Source organism: Barbatula barbatula (assembly GCF_947034865.1).
Source record: "Barbatula barbatula genome assembly, chromosome: 7".
Taxonomy (NCBI): Eukaryota; Metazoa; Chordata; class Actinopteri; order Cypriniformes; family Nemacheilidae; genus Barbatula; species Barbatula barbatula.
This window is the reverse complement of record NC_136770.1, coordinates 17,820,841-17,832,071: the sequence shown is the minus strand read 5'-3', so window position 1 is coordinate 17,832,071 and position 11,231 is coordinate 17,820,841. Positions and strand designations below refer to the sequence as shown.

General features: G+C 39.0%; 1 protein-coding gene across 1 annotated transcript in view; it reads right to left on the bottom strand.

The window, feature by feature from the left end:
• Window positions 1-1,775: 1,775 nt before the first annotated feature.
• ror1 (receptor tyrosine kinase-like orphan receptor 1) overlaps window positions 1,776-11,231 on the bottom strand; it is a 111,595-nt gene continuing 102,139 nt past the window's right edge. Inside the window, exons 5-9 of the mRNA XM_079460045.1 lie at window positions 9,192-9,319; window positions 8,322-8,639; window positions 7,613-7,858; window positions 7,226-7,437; window positions 1,776-4,375 (exon numbers count right to left, since the gene is read on the bottom strand). Coding sequence (XP_079316171.1) covers window positions 2,951-4,375; window positions 7,226-7,437; window positions 7,613-7,858; window positions 8,322-8,639; window positions 9,192-9,319 — 2,329 coding nt within the window. The 3' untranslated portion in view covers window positions 1,776-2,950. The remainder of the gene's footprint in view (window positions 4,376-7,225; window positions 7,438-7,612; window positions 7,859-8,321; window positions 8,640-9,191; window positions 9,320-11,231) is intronic.

Below are 11,231 nucleotides of genomic sequence, written 5' to 3'. Positions count from 1 at the left end.
CATAGGCTTTAGTGAAAGCTTTCATTGGGATTTGTAAATAATGTGTTTTTAATATGCACTAATGTTAACTTTTACCTGAACATTACTTTTGATGTTTAAAATGATGTGCACTTACAGCAGCAGCAGCAGCTTACTTCTGGCCTCACTAATATTAGAGACCTAAAAAACGATTTATTATGTATTTTATAATCACTGAAATATAACATAACGTTTAATCACAGCTTAAGAAATGACAACGATCCGTGTTGTTTCTTTAAGTGGATTTTATAATAGCCAACACACCGTATGGTCGGACGTACAATAATAAGACTGCAATATTAGTGTAAAATTGTGACAAAAAGAATCTAAAAATAAACCATTGATATAAACATCAGTTTTCATGCATACTGTCTTTTCATGAAACATCACAGTCGTAACACGTTATGACATCGTCCCAAAGGCAGTTCATAGGTAACCAGGAATCACATCCTCACAAAAACTATAAATTCTTGATTGTCATTGAAAGGGGTTTCTTGGAACTCAACAGTTGCATAGCAACATACCAATATGAAGATGACAGCTGCTTGCTTAAAATGATCAAATCTATTTAATCCCTGTTCCTTTGAAGTAAACAAGATAAAAACTCGGAGAAAAAGCGTCAACACCAAAACACAAGCAGAATAATAGTTTGTACATACAGTATTAACATGGAAATCCACAAGAGCAAACATAAAGAACTTCATTCGAACAGTCAGAGCGACACTGACCTCTAGAGGAACATAAAGACATTACATTCTACAGGTAGTGAGTATCTTGTTACATTAGAACAAGCTCTGCATTATTTAAAGTGTTGCTTTCACATATGCCAAACAGTGATGTCATAAGGGGATGACTCATTCAGACAGGAACGAAAATAAATGTTAAGTAACAATTACTATATCCAAAAAAAGCTGTTGTATAAGGCACACACGCATAAACTGTGAATGTGTTCCTGTCTTGTATAGTTATGCTGTGGCCGTCAGTAACAATACAAAATATAAAAGTGAGGTGAATTTTTTTCTATAGAGCTGCAGTTAAAGAATAATATTATCATAAGGTTTTCTCCCAAATGTTCACAGGTGTAAATAATGCAGAAAATAATGCATGCACATGCTTATAGACCGTTTCACCGGACATGCGCGCCGGGACTGCAGTTAACTTTAGGTCTGTATTTGGCTAGTATCTAATAATAAAACTATTTGTATTTTATTCAATTTATGTATTGATTTACATTATTATTTTATTGTATAATTATCGTATTTAATAAAAGCTTTGTGTTTATTTTATTTTAAATTATTTGATGAATGGGTGCTGTAGTTTGGTCGAATTTAAAGAAGCTGTATGGGACATTGACATCTAGCGGTTGAGTTTGGTATCGCAGTCTAAATTCTAAATATTGGAGAGAGGTTTGGCCAATTAACGGTTGTTCTCGGGTTGTTTTGCGTGTTTTCAGAAACAATTTACAGTCGCTCTATTATTTGCGAATGTGTATCGGAAGTTAATGGCAGTCCACAAACGCACGCATGCGCAGTAACGTTCGTTTATGTTGTCACTTTGGAACAGTCCAGACTTTTGATGTGAAGGCACTTGTTATGTAGTAAGGAAATGTGTAATCCCTTAATTCTGGAAATTTAAATATAGGCTAGAATTCATGTAAAATACTACTAATACATCCAGTAAAAATATGACCAGACAGACCCATACAGAAATCAGATCCATGGCCATAAAAACATATGCACACATACACTGTATAAAATACTATGAATGTACTATTTAATAATACATTTCTAATTTCAATATTTTGTGTAAATTACAAAGCATAATGTAAAAACGAGAAGCGGGGAAATACAATCGATACAATCCATGATCCGAATGCATGTGATGACATGATTATGGGCAATTTTGTAATATTTTAAAATATATATTGCATATATGCACAAGTATGTGACATTTTCATATCTTTAAAACAGATAAACACACGTGTTCAAAAGTTTAGGGTCACCTGAGTGAATATGTCTATTGTCCTTCCAAATCTTTTGATCTGAACTCGTATGCTTAAATGTCTGAAACTGGTTCTGTACTGAAGATAAAAATGTAACCATGCAAATAAAGGCCTATTAGTCTCTTTCGTTACAAAAACATTAAAATGATTTAAATGTATTATTAAAAATTCTATGACATAAAACAAATTCTAAAACAGATGCTTTCGAATAATATAGAGTCAACCATAGATAGGAACTTCAATATTGTTAAAAAAACATTTCAGGGTGAGACCTCAAGAAGCTTGATGATAAAATGCCAAGAGAAGATTTCAGCATGTTCTAGCCATAGAATACATAGAGGATGTTTTTATTTAGCTAAGAACATAGTTTTCATAACCAAATTTGTGTAATTCCATAGTTTTGATGAGGTTTACTATTATTCTAAAACGTTGAATAAAAAATGAAAAAGTGAGCAAGTGATCCTTAACTTTTGAACACTAGTGTATATTTATTATGTGTCTTACATTCATTTCCATAACTCAGATTTCTGTATGGGAAAAAAGGTCTGATATTCTAAGACTTCTGGAAAGTTTTCACGTCGTCAGTGAGTAAAAAAGCATAAACAGTTTAGAAACTAAAGACCTTGTCCATTGAAAATCCTTACAGGGCATCATTTTGAAATTTTGGTTGAAAGGCTCCTTTCAAAGGCACAGTCTGCTCTGCTGCAAAGTCACTGCAGAAGTGGCACGAAGCTTCACAGAGAATACAGTTCAGGTTTTTGCATTGTATCAATATCACCTACCCAAGAGATGATGAGTGTCCTTTCCTATCAAACACATTTACACAACATCACAATATAAACTTTCGCATTTCATTCAGGCTATTTTATATTTACACTAAAAAAACATTAAAATATCAATAATTATCAATATACATGAGCTTACACTTATTCATAAATCGGCAGTAATAACAGATTCACTGTACAACAGTCGGTTAGTGTCAGCGAGCAGAGCCGCTTGCGACGGATCTAGCTGCAAGCCCTTTTGTGTCATATGTCCAAAAACTTGCATTGTACCACCTGGCACCGCTGTCAGCGTGACGCAGTGAGAGAGCAAAGGTGTGTTGGCATCATGATTGGACCCTGTGGAAGGCACGCTGGTCACGTGACCCGTGCTAGTGGAGCCGCTGGCGCTGCTGGGCGAACGGCTCTTGGGCGGCGGGCAGTGCTGCACCACCTGGGGTGGGGCTTGGTGTGTGAAGTGAGCGGTGGGGAAGGCGGCGTAGCCCGGCGGGATGGGGTATCCGTTCACAGGAATAAACCGCTGGTTCTGTTGCATGGGCGCTGCCATAAAGCCTGCGATCTGTCCGGGTGGGATACCCTGCGGTGCTCCGTAGATATACCCGGCGTAGCGCGGGCTACTGAGGTTGCTGACAGGGCTGGCGCTCAGAGAGGTAGTTTGAGTAGTGGCGTTCCCTCCAGATGGAGTGCTGGAGCTGGCGTGGGATGACAGGCCCTCCCAGGCACGCAGACGGGAGTGGATGTCTTTAAATCTCGGCCGGCGAGCGGGACCCTCCTGCCAGCACTCGGTCATCAGCGCGAACATGCGAGGCGGGCAGTCCTCCGGGCAGGGCAGCAGCTGCCGCTTTCTCACCATCTCCATCACCTCCTGGTTGCTGAAACCGTAATACGGCTGGAGTCCGAAACTGAAGATCTCCCACAGCACCACACCGAACGCCCAAATGTCTGAATCTGTGCTGAACTTCCCATACACAATAGCCTCTGGTGGCATCCAGCGAATGGGAAGCGAAGTTTTCGGCTGCACCCTGAAGTAATCCGAAGCGTAGATCTCCTTCGACAATCCCAGATCGGAAATCTTAACGTGAAGCTGTTCGCCAACCAAGATGTTTCTGGCTGCGAGGTCCTTGTGAACGTAAAAATGGCTCGCTAGATATTCCATCCCGGCTGCGACCTGAATGGCCAGGTGCAGGAAGTCTCCGTGGTCCAGACTGGACTTCACGGTGCCGTCTTCATCGCTACTGCAGCCCACGTCTGAATGGGGCGAGCGCATGATGAGGAACTCGTGGAGGTCTCCCTGGGCCAGGAACTCGAAGAGCATGCAGACGGGCTGCTCCTGCGTCACCACGCCCAGGAGGCAAACCACATTGGGATGATGAAGTTCAGCCAGGACTGACGCCTCCTGCTGAAAGTCTCCCCACTGTGCGCTCGTGATGTCTTTGAGGGTTTTGATGGCCACTAGCTGAGCATGCTCCATGCCCGGCAGGTACAGGTGACCCTTGTAGATCTTCCCAAACCCACTCTCACCCAACTCCTCCATGAAGCGTACGGCGGAGAGAGGAAGCTCTTTAGCTTTGCTCTGGATAAGAGAAGAAAATTGCATGTCAGTTTGGGGACTATCTTATTTTATAACTTTGTTACAAGACAATAACGTAATTCATTCAGTAAATCATTTGCGGACAGGTACATGCTCTTGTTACGGTTTTCCCACAAATATAAAAAAATTATTATAATAATAAAAGTTCAATTTAATTCTATATTACATATAATCTAATAATTATGTAGAGTTTAAAAGTCACTGGATATGTTTGAAATACATATGACTTTGAAGAGACAGTCATTCCTTTGATACTGAAAATAGCCAAACATCAGGTTGGCAGCTTTCTGGAAGCTGTCGGTCCACTTTTGACCTGTACTTTTATCTGACAGTGTAAGGTCTGGTTTAGCTTAACCTTTCATCCTCTCTCTGACCTCTGACCTCTGTTCCATCATACATTTCCACCTTACAGTTGTCCAACATCGGAGCTCAGACCAACACACCTATGTGTTATTTTGGAATGAATACAGTTGTTGTACACATTATTTGACTTGAAATTAAATAATAAAACACACAATTACTTTGGGGGGGGGGGGGGTGAGTACATTTAGTATTAAATATAGTATATTCAGTATAGCAGTAAATGTAATACTTTTACATTTATCATGGTACTATATTGAAGAGAAAGTTAACCCCACACATTCTATCATCATTTATTAACCCCTGTGTCAGTTAATCCTGTATATAAATCAGTGGAACACAAAATAAGATATTTTGAGAAATGTCTCAGTGGTCTTGTCTTCATACAATGGAAGTCAATGAGGGTCAATTTAGTGCGGTTATCAATGTTCTTAAAAATATTTTTTTGTGTGTTCTGCAGAAGAAAGAAAGCCTTACAGGTTTGGAATGACACGAGGGTGAGTAAAAAAAGGAATTGTTCCTTTAATGCCATATATACTGTACATACAATGTCATTTACACAACATTTAATGTCCTTCAAACACAACCATGGAAGGTAAATTTGGACACTTTTTCAACCTGTGAAAATTTCTGAAAATTATTATTTTTTAATCAAGAAGTGTTCCAATTGACCCGACTTTGTACCTTGTGTCTTGCAAAACATGTCTTTAAACCAAAGTAACACGGTTTACTTTATGATTTATGGTCATGTCAACTGATTCCGCCTTTTTTTAGCTTTGCAGTCCTTCTGACAAACAAGACTTTATACATGTTATAACCTCAAACCAGTCACCACAGAAGTGCATAAACCCTCTGTCTGCCCTAAAAATACTGTAACTGTAATTTTTTATCTATGCACTTAACATAGACCGACTTACCGTTTACATGACTGTCACTGTGACTTTAAAGTCTATATTGTTCTACACACAGAGCCGATCCTTCCTATACGCAGACTCTGCAGGCTGGTTGGGGCCCCTGCACCACCAGTAGTCCCCCTTGAATACCGAATCTTAATTTATATATTTACTGTTACATACCTGGATATCATGCAGTGGGTGGAAGGTAATAACATGCGCTTGATGTGCTGAAATGCATATTACATATGACCATGGCTTCAAAATGGAGCTATGCGTCTGGAGCAGAACTATTTGTATTATTTTAGAGTCTTATTTAGTTTTGCCAAATTTTGTAATAAATTTTTTTTTAATTAAATTGGATACTTAATTGTTCTTACTGTCAGCGTAATGTTTATTTGTCTATCAATCTTAATTTGTTTAAGTGTGTTAATTGACATATTATTTTTCACAGTTTACAGTTATGTTTATATCTAATTTTAATTATTTGTGCAAGGGCCCCTCACAAGTTTGCTTAGGGCCCCCAGAGTCAAGAATCGGCACCGTCTACACATGATATAGATTTAAGTACAGGCTTCCACACAATCTGACCAATGTATTCCCATGGTACATGCGGTCATTCGTATTTTCCAGAAAACTAAAATCTGTTTATAGAGATCACAATTACAAAGAGTAATGTATATTCACTGTATAGAGATTCTCCCAAAGATGACCATTCCCACAACTCCAGATTCATGTTTACTTTCCGCTTCTGGAATTCACACTATTTCCGGGTTATCCATGATCATGAAAACCCTGTAGGTAACATTCATAATGCTGTGTGATGCGTATGGGAAAGATAAAATAGGCAAAAGATGACAAGAGAGCACAATTTAACTCTGAACACGTGAGCTATGATAGGAGTGTCTTTCTTTGAAAGAGACAGATGTTTCGTGTTAGTGTCAAGTCTGCCTGAGGGTAAACATGTCTCATCCCTGTTTGACCTTTATATGACCTTTGGCCTGCAGCTGTGCCTGCATGTGTGTCTTAGATACAAACAGCACTAAAGGGAATCACAAAGTGTGAAAATAAATAGACCACCAAACATCTGATCGAATACATACAGTATGAATGAATACAAAGATGTTTCTTTAAGTAATATCAGTGTCAAAAACAGAGTAAAACACAGTGGCACATTCATGTGCCGTATCTTCAATAAGTGAAAACCTAATTTGAAGGAGATTTGAACATGAATGTGAATCGCCATGATATTAATACAAATAATAATAATATGATAATATTCAGATTCCTGTCTAGGCCTGGGATAGATTGCCTCCATATGCTCATCTCTCTTGTTTGTGTAGCCCCGGTAACCCATCCTGTCATGCAGGAATGCTCACTAATCCAAACGTTATGAGAGGGCACAATGGTATTTGGCCAATGAAGAAATAATACGAAAGTGGAAATAAGAGACACGGGAGACATTATTAAAGAAATTCTCTAAGAATAAATTGTAGTCACCAAAAGAGTTGTTTATTGCTACATGTAGGCATTTTTTCTGCAAGTTTATCTTAGTAATAAGAAAATGTCAAAATCTCACCTTTGGTTTGTAGGCGGTGAGCATGGACATCTCCACGTTCTGCCCGCGTACCGGTTTGGGCTGTCGGGGAGCTGGTGGACGTGAGGATTTCTGGTTGTTCCGACACACGCAGATGAAAAAGAACAACAGGGCGATGGCCAGCGGTATAGCCACACTCGGCACCAGGATGTACAGGATCCCCATACTGCTGCTGCTGCCGTGCTTTGGCAAGTCTGAACACAATGGACAAGCAAAAAAATCTACTTAAGTAATCTATGGTGGATACCCAAGGAACACAAATACTGATAAGAAAAATTCCATATTGTAAAGCACGTTACATTACTTTGGATAAAATAAAATAAAAGCATAAGAATAACTTAAAACGGTGTGCTATATTGTGCCTCTTACCGCATGGAGGAATGTCACAGACTTCCATTCGAACACCTTCATCCAGGGTGAAACACCAGGGAGCGTCATGCTTGTTGCCGGGGTTACGACAGTAGGAATGTCCCCCGTTGAGCTCAGGGTAACGCATGGCAAGGAACGTGTGACTGTGGGGATACTGGGAATTCCACGGCTGACACTGTCGACTGGATTTCGTCACGCTAGCTGTGCCGCGGTAGTCCGAACCACTGTTGTTATAACATTTGTGGCCTACAGAAGAATACAAATTGTACGAAAATTTTATACGAATTACATTTGTGGTTTCTTTAAAGAGTCAGTGTATTAAAGTTAGCGCCATCTAGCGCTGAGGTTGCGAATTGCAAACCAACGGCTGACTCCACCACTCCCTTTCGAAGCACTACGGTGGTTGACACAGGACAAAGATGTCATCACGTTTTTACTTTTAAGTATTTACGAAGCACGCTCTGTAGAGCAGTTTGTCCATTTAGGGCTACTGTAGAAACAACATGTTGAATTCCATGCAAGGGGACCCACGTATGTGTATGTAGATAGAAACGCTCATTCTAAAGTAATAAAAACATAAAGCTTCATTATGTACGGTCTTTATACATCTCAGAAGACATAGTTATGAATATTATATTGCATTTCTGTCAATAGATCCTCCAAAAAATACACACAGCAGCTAAAGTTTAAAAATAACCACTAAACTCACTTTTGTTTATGGTCTCAGCCATCGGGATGCCTATTCTCATGCAGTTTGCAGCTGCAAGGCTGTCTGAAGCAGCCAGGTCTTCACAGTTAGGTAGTTTAAGACGTTTGAGAATAAGGGGGTTGGATCGTGCAATGATGTACTCCGTCTTGCACAGGTCGTTCTCCAGAATCTCGCATTCGTCCTTGCACAAGTCCCGCGGTTTGTCTATGCCGGAGCTGCGGTCACACGTCGGGAAGGCGAAGTGGCACAGGGACGGGATGGCGAACTGGGAGCAGCGATCCGACAGGTGATTGGAGGTGCCAATCATAGTAAATGCCGCTGGAAAGAAAGACAGCACTTTACATGTAGTCTTTTATGTTAACAGTGTAGTGAACTCATGGGAAAATATAACTTAAAAGTAACAAAGAGCTCACCACTGGTGAATTGCTGTGGTTTCTTGAGAAGTCAAGTTTTGTGTTTCAAAACCACATGGACTCAAAGGCTTTGTAATACTAACTCGGATAGGTAACCACAGTGAATGTCTGTTTGAAGCGATCTTTTATGTCTCATAGAAAACAAAGACCAATACTGAATACTTAAGAATGGTTTAGGCATGGAAATATCCCCATCCAAGATTTCAAGAAGTTACACTGTATATGACACAGTAACTTGCCTGACCTTACTTGATCAGTTGTCTATAAAAATAAAAGTGTTTATGCATGTAATGTAGCATTTTATATGCATATTTTAATAATTATTTAAGATGTAATTTTAATTCAGTTTAATAAAGTAAAGTTAAACGTTTTATTTTAAAGGTGTTCTTTTCTTTTTTGTCATAAACCCTTTACAATCGTGAACAGTACAGTAGACTTGTTCAGGATGAATGCGTACCTGTGATTTGAGTCTCGATCTCGCCCTGCATCTGCAGTGAGTCCACGAAGATACTCCTGTTTCCAATGAAGCGGGCACAAGCGATGCCTCTGTAAGGCTGACAGAAACCATCCTCATCCACTTCATATCTGTCAACAACATGAATAGAAAAGAGAAAATTGCAAGTTAATGGTGGTCATTATTTAAGCCAGCAGACCTTTTCTGTTTGACCCTTATAATTTAAGTCAACAGAAAGGAATATCTGGCAGTCAGGCAAACAAAATGCTTACTTGCAGAATAAAAAATCCACTCTTTTTGTTAAGTGTGTTTCACAGTTGTGTCTTTTTCCCAGGCCAAACTGGCTGACATAACGCAATCGTTTTTTAAAAGACTGATAATGCACAAATACATAACATTAAAAACAAACTAAGCCCACCAGATATTCAGTGGGGTGCAATAGAAAACACCAGATGAAAACAGATGTATTTTTTGAGGGTGTGATTCAAATACTAAACACAAGAGGGCAGTAAATGTCACTTAATCACAGAAATGAACACACTCCAACACAACAAATGACTGCCGAACCAAACTTTACAGTATTAAATCGGCCAATACAATATAAACCCTCCATGTGAAAAATACATTCATACAGAACACAATAGAGATCTGAAGATCTCATTTTAATCGTTCAGCATATCATAAATAATACAGAAAATAAAGACTTATGGTTGTGCGTTCACATGTCGTACCCTGTAATTTAAACCATATGAACGTGTGGTTCTCTCACGAAGTGTATGTCATCCATACACACGCTTGTTTGAGAAATAGGCAAAGACTGAGTCATTGCTGGACTGTGTACGAGTAATACTTGGATTTGCAGTGTGGTAAACCAAAACGATTTGATTTCGAATAAAATATGAAACCAAAGAGAACCCCATCAGGGAAAAGTCAGGTTACGAACAGACTAAATAAACAGAGAAATCTGATTCGATTAAAAATATTTGTGGTGTTAATGAAAAGCAGGCGTGTGAAAGGTCAGAGGTCAAAAGTCACAGCAGTGTCTGAGCAGCGTACGTCAACCCAGACCCAAACACTCAATCTATCTTCTCCACACATGTATAATAGATGTCTTAAGATATAATTAGTCCTGGCCGGTATGACCATAAAATTATAAAACGGTATTTTCCAGATTTATACCGGTACATGACGGTATTTTTTTACCGCATTTTATACCGAGAGAGAAAATACTGCAGTTGATTGACCTAAAATGCCTTTTATACTGTCATATGGTGAGTGAGTATTGTAGAAAAATGCCACACTCGTGTTATATAGGTCCCACAAAATAATACTGTCTATAAAGAGGTTGCACTCATGATAAAGTGAAGGAATCAGGAAGCATTACAGTTGCAGTCAAAATACAGAACCTCATAACTGTGTAGTTACAAGTTGATTTAAAAAATAAATAACAGCAAAGTTTAGACTACTTTAATAACTGAATAGCATGCAAAGGTAACTTGCATAAATCATTTAAGCAAATAAATAGAGAGAAAAGCTCGAAATTAACCTTTTCCTTGGTAGCACCATATCTACGGGTAGCACTGGTGCTCCCAACTTCGAGAGAATGTGCATCAACCCGATCCACTGCTACTTTAATAACTGAGTAGCATGCAAAGGTAACTTGCATAAATTATTGAATCAAATAAATAGAGAAAAAAGCTCGAAATTAAAAAAGTAACAATTTTACCATTAAAACATGCATGTGATGTCAGCTGTGTTTACATAGTCACAATGGCTTCATGATTTCCTGAAATCATATTTTGAAATCACTCGCTTTTTGAGATGTTTGCTTGTGAGTGAATTTAATATAATGTAATGCGAACTTACTATTGCTACACATGTGTTACAGTCATCTTCTGTTCAGCCGCGCAGTGCGCGCTCCCATTGCGACATGAACGGAATATGTAACGTTACCGCTCAAGGGCAAGACGCATGCGAACATCCAAACGAGTCCTCATGTTTATATAGAAAATTATGATACAGTAGTGCCGCAGAATAGAAAGA